Source organism: Acipenser ruthenus, chromosome 11 (genome assembly GCF_902713425.1).
Source record: "Acipenser ruthenus chromosome 11, fAciRut3.2 maternal haplotype, whole genome shotgun sequence".
Classification (NCBI taxonomy): Eukaryota; Metazoa; Chordata; class Actinopteri; order Acipenseriformes; family Acipenseridae; genus Acipenser; species Acipenser ruthenus.
The window spans coordinates 35,659,016-35,673,388 of NC_081199.1; the positions used below are offsets into that span (position 1 = coordinate 35,659,016).

At 37.6% G+C, this 14,373-nt stretch overlaps 1 protein-coding gene across 2 annotated transcripts in view; it reads right to left on the minus strand.

Annotated features, from left to right (window-relative positions):
* The window catches only part of LOC117427165 (aspartate--tRNA ligase, cytoplasmic-like), a 29,838-nt gene that overhangs the window by 9,008 nt on the left and 6,457 nt on the right, over nt 1–14,373 (minus strand). For both annotated transcript variants that reach the window (XM_034045580.3, XM_034045578.3), the window contains exons 5-9: nt 13,778–13,870; nt 12,007–12,109; nt 3,588–3,690; nt 3,201–3,281; nt 2,048–2,107 (exon numbers count right to left, since the gene is read on the minus strand). In XM_034045580.3, coding sequence (XP_033901471.1) covers nt 2,048–2,107; nt 3,201–3,281; nt 3,588–3,690; nt 12,007–12,109; nt 13,778–13,870 — 440 coding nt within the window. The remainder of the gene's footprint in view (nt 1–2,047; nt 2,108–3,200; nt 3,282–3,587; nt 3,691–12,006; nt 12,110–13,777; nt 13,871–14,373) is intronic.

Sequence of the window (14,373 nt, forward strand, 5' to 3'; positions counted from 1 at the left end):
GTGGGGGCCATACCATCACTTCCAGGACTCCTTGTTCTTCTTTACACTGAAGATAGTTCTTAATGACTTTCGCTGTATGTTTGGGGTCGTTGTCATGCTGCAGAATAAATTTAGGACCAATCAGATGCCTCCCTGATGGTATTGCATGATGGATAAGTATCTGCCTGTACTTCTCAGCATTGAGGAGACCATTAATTCTAACCAATTCCCCAACTCCATTTGCAGAAATGCAGCCCCAAACTTGCAAGGAACCTCCACCATGCTTCACTGTTGCCTGCAGACACTCATTCATGTACCGCTATCCAGCCCTTCGGCAAACAAACTGCCTTCTGCTACAGCCAAATATTTCAAATTTTGACTCATCAGTCCAGAGCACCTGCTGCCATTTTTCTGCACCCCAGTTCCTGTGTTTTCGTGCATAGTTGAGTCGCTTGGCCTTGTTTCCACGTCGGAGGTATGGCTTTTTGGCCACAAGTCTTCCATGAAGGCCACTTCTGACCAGATTTCTCCGGACAGTAGATGGGTGTACCAGGGTCTCACTGTTTTCTGCCAATTCTGAGCTGGTGGCACTGCTGGACATCTTCCGATTGCGATGGGAAGTAAGCATGATGTGTCTTTCATCTGCTGCAGTAAGTTTCCTTGGCCGACCACTGCATCTACGGTCCTCAACGTTGCCCGTTTCTTTGTCCTTCTTCAAAAGAGCTTGGACAGCACATCTGGAAACCCCTGTCTGCCTTGAAATTTCTGCCTGGGAGAGACCTTGCTGATGCAATATAACTACCTTGTGTCTTGTTGCTGTGCTCAGTCTTGCCATGGTGTATGACTTTTGACAGTAAACTGTCTTCAGCAACCTCACCTTCTTAGCTGAGTCTGGCTGTTCCTCACCCAGTTTTATTCCTCCTACACAGCTGTTTCTGTTTCAGTTAATGATTGTGTTTCAACCTACATATTGAATTGATGATCATTAGCACCTGTCTGGTATAATTGTTTAATCATACACCTGATTATATGTCTACAAAATCCCTGACTTTGTGCAAGTGTACCTAGAAGAATTGATGCCGTTTTGAAGGCAAAGGGTGGTCACACCAAATATGGATTTGATTTAGATTTTTCTTCTGTTCACTCACTTTGCATTTAGTTAATTGATAAATATAATCTATTGACATGTCTATTTTTGAAAGCATTTTTACTTTACAGCATTTCTTCACACCTGCCTAAAACTTTTGCACAGTACTGTGTGTATATATATATATATATATAAACACACTGTGAAATCAATAAAGTAATGTTGGTCAATTCTAGTAATAAACAGCTACATCAAGTTACAGATTTGTTTATGATATTATGATTTACCATAGTCCAGCAATATGCAACTGTTGCTCCAAAAGTGTTAACCACTGGGACACTGTTTAAAAACAGGTGTTCCAAAGAAAACACATAAATGCAAGTAGTAGTAAGTAAACCCATTGTTTTCCTATTGCTGTATTACTGATTAAGAATTGCATATAACAATGACTATTTTGAACACCGAGGATGTTCTCAAGGCTGCTTTATTACAAGTGATTTCTTTTGAATAGATTCCCTACTTTGCTACACGCAAAACTTCAAGAAATCTTAAAATACAGGTATATAAATCCAGGTGTATGTTTTTGTATAGAAATCACCATGTTGATTATTTTTCAACACTGGTGTCACAAGCAGGTTATTGTATAACTATTACAACACGTCAGAACACAGGGCAAGAAAAGTTGTGGTTTGATTTGTTGCTACAGCTTTAAACACTTCACTTCCGTCTTTTTAAAAAAGCCAGCTTTTCAATAACCATCTGCACATCTATTTATTAAATCTCAAATGGGGCATACTGTTGTCAAAAGAATGCTTTTGGTTAAACACGATTTCTCCAGAAAATGTACGGTTTATCCAATACACCCTTCTCCAAATCAAGAGTTTACTTCTGAATAGGCAGGACTTTCAAACCACAAAACTTACCAGAAATCTAGAAATGTATTTTTGTAAAATTTAGTAAAAAAAGGAAAGATATATTTACCCTGAGGTCAATAACTCTGTTGTCCAGTCGGGTATCCTGATTCACAGTGGCTCTTCCTTCCTGGTGGGGGGGGGGGGGGGGGGTGGGTGGGGGGGGAGAAAGAAAAAAAAAAAAAAAAAGGTGGTTTACAAAAATCCCTGAAGTTCACATTGGGATATAGAGGGCCCCACTGTAATCTTTAAATAAGCTAGTTTTAAAGCATCTTGATGGAATATACCATCCTGGCAACCAGTGAGGCATTAATACTGTGAAAAATTACTTGTTTGTTTGCCTGGTATCCACGGTTACTTCAATAAATAAAAACAAGGACATGCCAAGGGAACAGTAGCATCAATTTACTGCAAAACATTTTGCAGAATATCTCCTGCACTTAAGATGGCAGAGTAATCCCACATAATATACCATGTGATTTTCAAGAAGTTGACATTTCTGATAGCATGAGGCACATTACTGGTAATAATGCTGTGGTACCTTTCTATTTACAATATGCAGTTTTAAAAGCTCTAGCCAAAAAATTAAAAAAACAAAACCATCAAACATAGCTCCACATGCCACATTCAATTAGAGCCAATTATAATTACTGTTTGTTAAAGAATCTGTATTCGGTGTTCACACCAAGCATATCTAAAAAAACGAATCCGTCTCTTCACTACAAGCTTTAGTGGTTGAATTATGAACTGGAAGATTGTGAAGATTTGAACACAAGCTTGTGCTGGCTTCACACAGATGCAAGTTTAAAATAAAGTATACCGGTCATGTGGCCCATAGGATATGTGAAATCTAGTTTGTCAGACAAAAACTGCGACAAAAAAGTCAAACAGGTACTGGTTACTTGGCCCTTCATTCAGCCTTTTACCATTTCAAAAGGTCAAATGAACAGAGACAAAGAAAATATATGTGCAAATACAACTATAGTGCTTACTTGGATCCACTGCAATTGCTACAGCACAACTTCAGCAATTTTTTACTTGTGTGCTGAAATAACCATTTTTTAAAATTTGAAATTGACAGAGACACTCTCCATCCAAGTACAGCATGTTAAAAACAACTTTGAATCTTTTAACAGAAACCAGATATGCCCAAGATTCCCCTCCATGACCAGGCTCCTGTCTGAGGCCAGTGGAGCTGATGAGGAGAAGCCTGAACGCCTTACCTCGTCTCCCTCCCCCTCTGGGCGGACAGCATCCTCCAGCTGCAGGGGCAGGCGAGGCTCAGCCAGGCTGATCACAAAGATCTGACAGCAAGAAAGAGCAGAAACGGTCAAACTGGAGAACAGACATCCCGACATGCAGGTAAAAAACAAAACAATGAGCAAGTCTCATGGTTACAAACGGTAGGCCCTCGTTTTCATATTTCACTTGCTGTCAATATATTGTGCGGCACTGTGACTTTCATCAATTAAATCTGAGAGGCCAGTCGATGACAGAACTGTCTGGAACGACACGACATCAAAAACCTTCCTTGTCTGGATCATGGCAGCACAGAAAAAAATAAATAAACTGTGATACACTTTTATAAAATGATCAGTCTACATACTTACCCTTTCAATATGCAGCTCCACATCCTGCTGGGAACAGCTTTCAATCTTCTGATCCACCTTCCGCACAACTCCCTCCACATCAACTATGCTTTCTTTGTTGATGCTGCATTCAAGTAAGATCAAACATCAATCAAGACTTGTTTTTCCTTTATTAAAATCAGATACAGGCATCTATTTGTTGCATTTAGACTCAATTACAAGTTTACAGATACATGCAGCACACACAGACACTTAAGAGGTTTCTTTATTTGAAGTTAACTATTGTGTATATTATGTGTCAATATTTCAACAGATGGAAAATACAGATGCAGCTTTATCCAAAGGAAAATGCACCAATGTGCATGGATAGGCATCATGCACAGATGCAAAGATGAATGGTTGATGAAACAGATCATCTCCAGCTGCTCCCTGCCGTGACAGGACACAGATGGGATTTGCTAAATATATATCAAAATGGCCTCTGCAAATAAAAGTGGACTGAAGAAGAGATAATGATTTAAACTGAAGTCTACATCATTAATATATTTCAGTAATTATGAAACTGAATTACATAATTCTCTGTGGCTAAAATATTGTGCAAGAGAAGCCAACCGCCAACCTCAAAATCCTTTTTTTCTTATGCTACACCTTATTCTCTTCCTTTTATGGTAGTATAAATTAATGAATCATGGTTACACAAACAAGCTACACACTTTCACCATTTCTAATTACAATTTCTAAAATTCAACCTACTTGTAACCCATTTCTTATTATACCAAATTCCTTACCTACTAAAATTTACAAAAAAAACAAAACAAAACAAAAAAAGCTCAGAAATAAAAACATATAAGAACATAAGAACGTTTACAAACGAGAGGAGGCCATTCAGCCCATCTTGCTCGTTTGGTTGTTAGTAGCTTATTGATCCCAGAATCTCATCAAGCAGCTTCAACAACATTACTGGGGAGTTGGTTCCAGACCCTCACAATTCTCTGTGTAAAAAAGTACCTCCTATTTTCTGTTCTGAATGCCCCTTTATCTAATCTCCATTTGTGACCCCTGTGTCCTTGTTTCTATTTTCAGGGTCGCTGGGTCGACATTGTCTACACCTTTTAGGATTTTGAATGCTTGAATCAGATCACCGCGTAGTCTTCTTTGTTCAAGAATAAATAGATTCAATTCTTTTAGCCTGACTACATACGACATGCCTTTTAAACCCGGAATAATTCTGGTTGCTCTTCTTTGCACTAATCCATGTGTTTGCATTTCCTTGAATCCCTACTGCGTTCAGTTTGAGAATTAATCTTTTATGTGGGACTTTGTCAAAAGCTTTCTGGAAATCTAAATAAACCATGTCATATACTTTGCAGTTATCCATTGTCGATGTTGCATCCTCAAAAAAATCAAGCAGGTTAGTTAGACACGATCTCACTTTCCTAAAACCAAGCTGGCTGTCTCCCACGATACTGTTACCATATAGGTAATTTTTTGGATCTTATTATAGTTGCCATAAGTTTACATATAATAGAAGTCAGGCTTATTGGTCTGTAGTTACCTGGTTCGGTTTTGTATCCCTTTTTGTGGATCGGTATTACATTTGCAATTTTCCAGTCTGTCGGTACCACCCGTGTCAAGAGACTGTTGCATGATCTTGGTTAGCGGTTTGTAAATAACTTCTTTCATTTATTTGAGTACTATTGGGAGGATCTCATCCGGCCCAGGGGATGTGTTTATTTTAAGAGCTCCTAGTCCCTTTAACACTTCTGCCTCTGTTATGCTAAAGTTATTTAAAACTGGATAGGAACAGGTTGACATGTGGGGCATGTTGTCCATGTCCTCCTTTGTAAAAACCTGTGAAAAGTAATACTAGGTCTTCTGTTTTTCTGTTTTTATTAATTGTATTTTCCAGTGCTTATTTTTAGCTATTTTCAAGTTTTATGTAAATGTTTTTTTTCAGGGCTTTCATTTTTGATATACTGTATGAAATTACTGTTTTTTGTTACTTTCCAAAATGCTTCAGCGTTTTTTTTTAGTAGTAACTCGACAGTACTTGCACACTTAAGTTGTATGTTCTTTCCTTTGCTGTCTTCCACAACGAAATCCCTATGGTCACGGGCACATTCTTCTGGGGGTTTTGTGTGTAGGCATTTTTGTACATTTCGCCACAATTTGCAATTCTGTTTTAAATCCTCTGTATCTTAATTGGAATACAGCTTTAAATCCTGCGAACAAGCCTCCATTCCTGATTGTAATCTTGTTTTAAATCTGGCAAGCGGAGTCTACAATAGAAACATAGGAATGTGCTGTCACTCAGTAGTTGGGGCGGGTTTAAAGTATTCAGAACGAATCAATGATGGATGTAAGTCAGGAAGGCGGGACATTGCCCAGCAGCAATGGGAAATGTATTTATTATTATTTTTGTAGTAGGTTTTATTTTTTAAGGGGTAAAGTCAACGTTAATTGATTAACCATTTCCACAGTTTTCCGGTGTTTATTGGCTATCCACAGATTTCTTTTTTTTTTTTGTATCGGGGGTGTTTTTTATTGGTTAAAACCGAAAATCTGACACCCTATACCGTAGATTTGTTTTTGGCTATAAGCAACACAATGTGTCCCAAACAGTCAAGCTGTTAAATGTACACAAGCTGCTAAACTAGATTTTATACTGCACATGATTTTGTCTTTACCCCCTAAAACCAATTATGTGAAACACATGAAGAACATACTCTGTACAAACTGTTTGTGTGTTTAGTGTTGGTATAACTGGAAGAACAATAGTAGTGAAAATGCCATATTTTAGGGAATTCCCTAATGAAGAGAATAGAAATAGAGGATTCTCAGGTAATCCTAATGCTGTCTGAAACAAACAAGGACTCATCACATGATATATAAACACATTCTAGATATAAAAGGGCATATTGAATGCTTTCAGTGAACAAACAATTGGATCAGCTTAATATCCTTCCCTCTGAGACTCTTACCATCTGATGAGATTTTGTTTCATTCAGAATTGACGGGTTGCAAATAGTTTATTCTAATGATTTCACTGTATTCAAAAAAATACTGAGGCGAGATGGATCTGTTTGTTCTTCTAGAAAACCTTTTGAAACCCTGTGATACATGGATTATTCTGCGATCATAAAAAAAACCCATAAACGACCACAATGCTTATGGGTTAATTGACCACTAGAACAACTTAAACCACACACAAAGCTCCAAGCACATAACCAAAGGCCTACTTTAGCTAAGTCACTGGGGCCAATAGAAACCCATCTGGATTTTCATCACAAACCTCATGTTAAATGACACCTTTTTTAAATGATTGTTAACTGCTGTATATTTCTGTCATTTTCTTGTTTCCCTATGCACTGTCCCATTACTACACAAGAGCACTGCAAGGAATACAGAATGCCAGCTGTCAATGGCTGGTGGGGTATATCAATCTTCACAAGCAATGTGATTGTTTTGTTGGGTTTGATCTTTTGGGACTTTGATGGGTCCTTGAATTAACACAATGTGCCTCTACATTTTTTTATGTAGAAACTACTTCAATATTTTTTAACTAAAGTACTGCACATCTGTAGCTTTTGTGATATTTGCTGAAAGATCTCTGCCTGCTGCCTGTCACAGGATGAAAAGTGACTTTAGCTAGAAAACAAGCTTTTTGAATGTTAAACTGCACAGCTAAAAGTACAGTTTATTTTTTATAGCAGACACTGCCTTACACAATAATCCTAAAAATCAAGCTTGGCAAGGAAATCACAGGTAAGTGGAATTATATACGGCAGTGGTTCCCAACCTTTTCTCTGCCGCGGCACACCTTGATACCTTTCATTATTTTTTGAGGCACATCACCACATTGTCTCCAAATGAACTCCCTCTACTCATCTCGGTTTAAGCTGTTTACCAACCTTGCCATTCCTCTTACGTCATTAACTTTATTGTACTTTGATACTATCTCAGTCAACGTACATTACATTAGCCAAGGGTTGAGCTGGCCACTGATCTCTGTCCGTTCATCAGGCTGCAATGCAAATTTTCCACTTGATTTTAATTTTTCTCAGAGCACCACCTCAATATCACCTGCCATTTCATCAATGCGGTGACTTATGTTATCTGAATGGGGAACTTTTTCAATTTCTTTGACTGCATGTGCCCCTAACATTACTCTCACGATTTCTTTGCATGCTAGTAAAAGTCTCTGCGATTGTATGTGGCTTTTCTGCCTTTGCTACAAGCTCAACGACCAGGTAGCCTGCTTCCAGCGCTTTGTCAGAAACAGTTGCACAGTCTATCATAAATAGCGCTTGCTTTTCATTCTGATCCATCAAACGCTTGTAAAAAATGTATGTCCTTCTTAGCAAGGAATGAATGTTTGCTTGTAAGATGTCGTTTTAATTTACTTAGCACCATGGCATGGTTTGAGAGTTTCTCCCCGCACAGGAGACATTGTAAAAGAGGGCAAGATGGTTCCTCTGTAAACGAAAATCTATATTGCAGATAGCTCTCACAGAAGTGTCAGTTCACTACTTTCACTTTCTTAGTTTCATGTTCAGCTTTATCACTACAAGTAGATGTGGAAGTGCCAAAATTTTTCTTAAAATATCTGTCAATTTTTGGGTCATAAATTCAAAATTCACAGAGTGGCTCTTCTAAGTGAGCTTTGGAATGTGGGTCACTGTTGTATAAAGAGTTGAACTTCTGAGATTTGTAAGATTTGAAAAACACACTGCCCACCACGTGACTCCTGTAACGGCAAGTTTATAAGAGTGTAATGTTGCATCTGTCATGTCCACCCGGAGAGATACAAGGGAAGGTGTGTTTTTTTTTTGTTTGTTTGTTTTCTTTCTCTCACATGCAGTTTATCAAAAAATTCCACGACACACCTGTTCGTGCCTGACGGCACAACAGTTGGGAAACACTGATATATGGCACCATCTGGTTCTTGATCAAAATATCACAATACATAAATGATTAACAGAAACAACTGAAATAAATGAAAAACTGAAACATTTATAAACTCTTTAGTACTATAACCCTCTTATTTGTGTGCCATTAATAGTGGCGAGATATGCTGTGCACATTAAAATGGTAGCTAATTGCACAACGTGATGTATACTATGCAGTGATATTGTTTGTCCTTGATCTCTAAAATGAGATGGTCTCTGAGTTTCTTGAACAAAATCTTGTGCATATACTGTACTTTGCTTGTTCAGACAGCATTTATAAAAAATAATGTATTACAGGCTTCAAATTATTATTTCTCTTCAAGTAACGTGATACATTTACTGGAAATTTTCCCCCGCACATTCACTTTTTAATGTTTTTTTTTTTTTTTTTCTTAAATGTCGCCCCTCCCACCCCAAGACTGCAAAGTGTTGCATGCAAGAAAATCTAAGTCAGTTTAACCACAAGAGTTTTGCAAGTACACAAAAGAGGAACTTATTTGTTTATGTTCCAGCTACTGTACTACTGTAACACTTGTCTGTTACTTAATGATTTAGAAACAACCTGCTATTTTAATATAACAGCAAACTGTAAAAAAAAAAACACACACACACACAACAACATTTGGGATACACAAGTAATTGCCTCTGCCTCAACCATTGTCATGATGTTTTGTCAGAATACATAATTTCCAACAGAATCTCTATGTTAAAGAATATATATCTGTATATAACAAACTTGCCAACATAAAATTAGTTGTCCTGCTCAGAGAAGATTATTTAACTGGGGACAGGGAGGGGGCTGACCATATGTCAAGCTTCATGTTGAATGAAAAACATATGGAAGGTTTTGGCAAGCACACAAGGTCAACATACTGCTACACTTCTGTGCCAACCCTCTTCATCAGAAGGTCATGACATGAAATATTAGCTGTATTTGCACTGGAATGTAGCTTCTGTATTCAAATCGCTTAAGGCTAGGGTCACCTTCCTGAGCACTGTGGTCACAGTGGCTAGGGACAGAAGGTCAGAAACGAAACAAGAGAAGCTTTTAGGGCTGCAGACCAGGACAGAGTAATAGCAGGTACAGACTTTTTTTTTTAAAAAAGGGCACTGGACAAACTAAATTTGATGAGGAAACACAATTATTTTAAAATTAGTAGTGTTCTCCCTCACACCACACACAGTATTCTGGCAGGGCATGACATTAAATACTTCAAATCTTGTGACACCGTGGTCAGCTTGCCCAAAAGATCAAACTCCCAGGGAACAGCAAAAAATAATGTAGTCTACCAATATTTCACAGAATGTGGAAACATGCATGTGACAGGGCGAAGAGCCCTGCACGTGAGAAGGGGGCAGGGCAAAGCACTGCTGTAAAATGTATTTGTTTTGTATTTTGATGTATTGTTTGTTTATTTATTTTAGAACGGGGTACCCCTCCGCCCCTATGCAATTTATTATTTTGTATTTGTTTTGTTATATTATTATGATTTATTTATTTATAAATATGACAGCGAAGCCATATGTTTTTGTTATTTTTATTTAAAAGTGTTCTGGCAGAGGCGAGGTCGGCAGCTCGTCCTCTGCCAGTAGTAATTGAAAAAAACCTTGTGTAGATTGTGGCCGAGGGGTAAAGAGATAATTAATAGTTAACCCCTCGGCCATAGTAAATAAAAGCCTGCAGCTCTCTGCGCTCGGGGTGGGTGTTTGGAGGAGTGAACGAGAGAGAGAGCGAGGAGAAAAAGGAAAAGAAAAAAAATCAGCATAGGATTAGTGAAAGCGATCTGCCCAGACTGACCTGTGTGTTTGGTGTTTTGTGTTGTATTCAAGATTTGTTTTGTTTAAAGCCTTTATTTTGCTCTGTGAGCAAGTATTTTTGTGTGAATATTTTATTTATTTTTGTGATTTAAAAATAAACGGCGCCGCAGCGCCTTTGCACTGCAGTCCTTTGCCTTAGTTATTGTTCCTGCATTCTGACCTGACTACATCACAACAGCCAACCCTGTCACGATGCACATTGGACATACCTGTTTCAGCCTATAGCCTACCCACACAGTGGTCATTTGTTATAACTAAACTACACGCCTCAATTAGACATCTGTAACCACAGACGTGGGTCGGTATGAACTCAAAGTGTACGGTCTCAGACGATCTTCAGACGTCACATGACCTCAATATGGCAGCCATATTAGGTCTGGGGTCAATGTTAAGGTGGCAGATTAACAAATTTACAAGCTCACCTTGCAGGGATGCTTAATTGTCAAAATCATGTCATCCCAAGGATTCACGCTATCGTGCAAAGATGGAGCCCAGATTGAGCAGATAGTGCCCACATGCTATGACAGCGACCCTTGCAATGTAAGGTTCCAACAACGACATACTGTTGCTACCTGTCAAGTGTCACAGTTGGTAAAGTGATTTTAATTTTGGATCACCATGATGCAAGTCAATGAAACTCAAAATGATTGTAATAATTTCATTTTGATCATTTACAGAGTACAAGTGGATTCACAGATTAAGATGTTTTAGCTTTGCAGTAAGCATTCTTCATGTGGATGTGGCCATCGTTCATGGCAAGTTAAAAAAATGTTTTAAAAAAAAAACCCACTTAGAGATCAAAAGCATATTTACTGGAACATGAACAACAAAGGACTGAGATGAGCATGCAGTGGTAAAGCACAAGCGCGTTTCACACCTATTGTACACAAAGTCCTCTTAACAGCTCCTTGGAAGAAGCGACAATTCTTACATGTTAGTTTAACACAAGTGTTATTGTAAATCTCATTTGTGAATATTTCATTTCATACCTTTACAGAGCTTCTAAACCACATGCATATCTTAGCAACTGCTGTCACGTTTATTTCCGAGTGCAAGTTTTCAGTAAATATCTTTGTTTTAGATTACTAAATCTTTAAGTGATGAATCTATAGTGATGTCATCATCTAATTTTTATATTAAAATAAACTAATACATTTTACTTTCCATGTTCATGATGCTAGTTCTTTGTATATTAGTTACAAGTATTCATGATAATGTTCTTTCTTCACTTTGCACTGCCGGAATGCAAATGTTGCATGAATTACAAAGATTTCATGGATTATTTGCATACAAATACTATAATTTATTGTGCACTAGAGGCCATATTCAACTTAAGCAATAGTCTGTGACATATCGGTCCTCTTTGCAATAAAGGGTTTAATCACAGTGACACACACTCTACTACTGGGTACATGTCTGACTCAGTCAGCCACATTTTTATATGTGCAACAACACAAAACCCTTTAAGACACCTGCTGTTTATTATCTACAATAAGACTGAATGACAATTCATCGTCCAAGTTCATTCGAACGGTTAGAGGTATTGATGAAAAAACAGCTTTGTCCTCCAGAAATGATGAATTCACTTGAATGTGTGAAAATGGACCCAACCATCAGAAGTCTGTTTTCCCACCATTGTTTACTCTGACAACAGGATGCGATTTCTTACTCACTTGGCAGCGAACTTCACCATCTGCTTGCTTGCACGATCTCCCACAGCCACCAGCGCTTGGATGTTAAACTGCTGCTGACGCAGGACCAGAAAACACTGCTTTCCTGGAAAATAATAGCAGACACAGTGCAACTGTTATGCTACCCCGTCATTAACTTCCAATGTGCCTCATAAATATTATGAATCCCTTCCACAGGAATCTCTCACATAAACACAATATCCCGTAATGTATCACGACATGTTTTCAAATTTAATGTATGTACCTTTCAATAGCATAACTGAGCTACCACTGCCATACTGTATCTCCCCTATCCAAAGATGTTTATATTTATTTATTTTTTTTATTACATTTTGCCTTTACATTAGTAAACTTAGCAAAGACATATGTACTATACAAACTAGAATGCATTTAAAACAGATTTTCTTTACAGAAATTGTCTGTGTAATGCTTTGGATCATTTTAAACTATTTTACATAGTTAATAACCAGGTGCATGGGGATTAGGGAATACCAAACTGTTTATTTTGTTTGTTTGTTTTTTTGGGAGGGCTTCACTAATAACTGAAATCTACATATTATCTTTCTTGCCACAAAAAAATGAATAAATAAATAACATATTTCGGGTAATCCCCAGGGTCGTGTATGAATGTGTTCGAGTGACTATCCATCACCATCTTCCAGATACTACTCCCTGCCAATAAAAACAGGGAGGGATGCCATTCTCCCAGGGCAGAACACAAGCTTCAACTTTACATTTCTCTGGTTTTGTTATGCAGCCAGGGGTGTCAACTGCAAAGCAGAAGGCACAAAGTCTATTTGTGTGTAAATCAGGGCATGCTATCCTGTCCTGAAGGATGCCCTTAGGCTGCATATTTATGAATGAATGAATGAATGTAAAAAGTAGGAAATCACGGAAGTCATTCTGGAAAGAACCCAAGCTGGCAAGAAAAAAAGTGTGGTTACAAAATTTACATATTTAGGGACTGAAATTCCCCATTTATCGAAGATCACAGTTATTCACAGCCACCCACTAAGTCAGTACAGGTTCCATGCATCAGATTTATAAAGTGAAAGGTAGGCTTTCACACCAAGGCACTATATATTTTTTTAACTGCTTATAACGACAGCATTTTCATTTGCAACTTATTTCACAAACACCAATCAACTGAAAGTTACCCTGTCCATCTCCTTAAAATACTTTTTTAGCACTTGCAGACCAGGCCTGAACGTGGGCTTATCTGAATCAGCCTTGAAATACCAATACCTGATCTGATAAATACATGTTTCAAAACAGCAGTCTTCTTAATACAGATTATTAAAAGCCACCTCTTTTCATAATGTATGAACACACTGGCTTATGACCCAATCATGTGTACATTTAGATCCCCAGCAAGGTGTGTTAGGAAAAGCAATGGTTGTTTTGCAGTAAAATACAGAAATCATATTTGAATGTGTTAATATAGTGGTGAAAACAACAGCACAAAGCAGTGTGCTAAATGCACAGATTTGTTTCACAAAAGTACATTTCTTGATGATCAGTTACATACAGACGGTTGCTTACAGTATATTAGTGTTAGCAAAAACACACATTTGACTTTATTGAAAATGCCAAATGTTCCAAAAAAATGTTATGAGTCTGTTATTTAACTGTTTATCCACGCTTTGACAACAAAATATTGAAATATATGCAACCATGACCAGGAGGGAGAAAACAAAGCCTCTATTTTTTGAGTTGATATTGGAAAAAGACGAGATAAATGTGGAAAACGTACCTTTAGCTCTGCTGGTATGAATCCTGGCACGGAGCCATAGCAGCTGGTCAGTCTTCTCTGGAGTCAGATCCTGCACACGGACCAGCACCCGGTCTGCAGTTTGTTTTTTGTTTAAATAAAGAAAATAAGCAATTGCTTTGCAGTTTTCAGCGGGAATACCATTTAGTAAAATATGATACATAAAAAAAAGAAGAGCAGCAACTGCATGTATACATTTTCTAATACTACACTATCTAATTTCTTAATGAAGATTCATCAAATATATTCATTTCTTTAATGATGGTGATTGGTTGGTGGGGAATCAGATTATGGCTAAATAGAAATTACGTATGTAGGTTTACTGATTGAAAACATTAATTTTTACAGATAATTATCCAATTACTTCAGGATAAAAAAAAAAAACATTAAGGGGGAGGTGACATTCTGGTGGAGTGGGTATTATCATTCTGGTGGAGTGGGTATTATATGTATCAAATGTCTCTTGTATATATACACCACAAAGATCACACTAGTCAAGGAATGCTTTGCATTAGAAATTCCTGTGACATTTTATATATAACTGAACTTGTATGGAATACACAGAGCCAATCATTTTT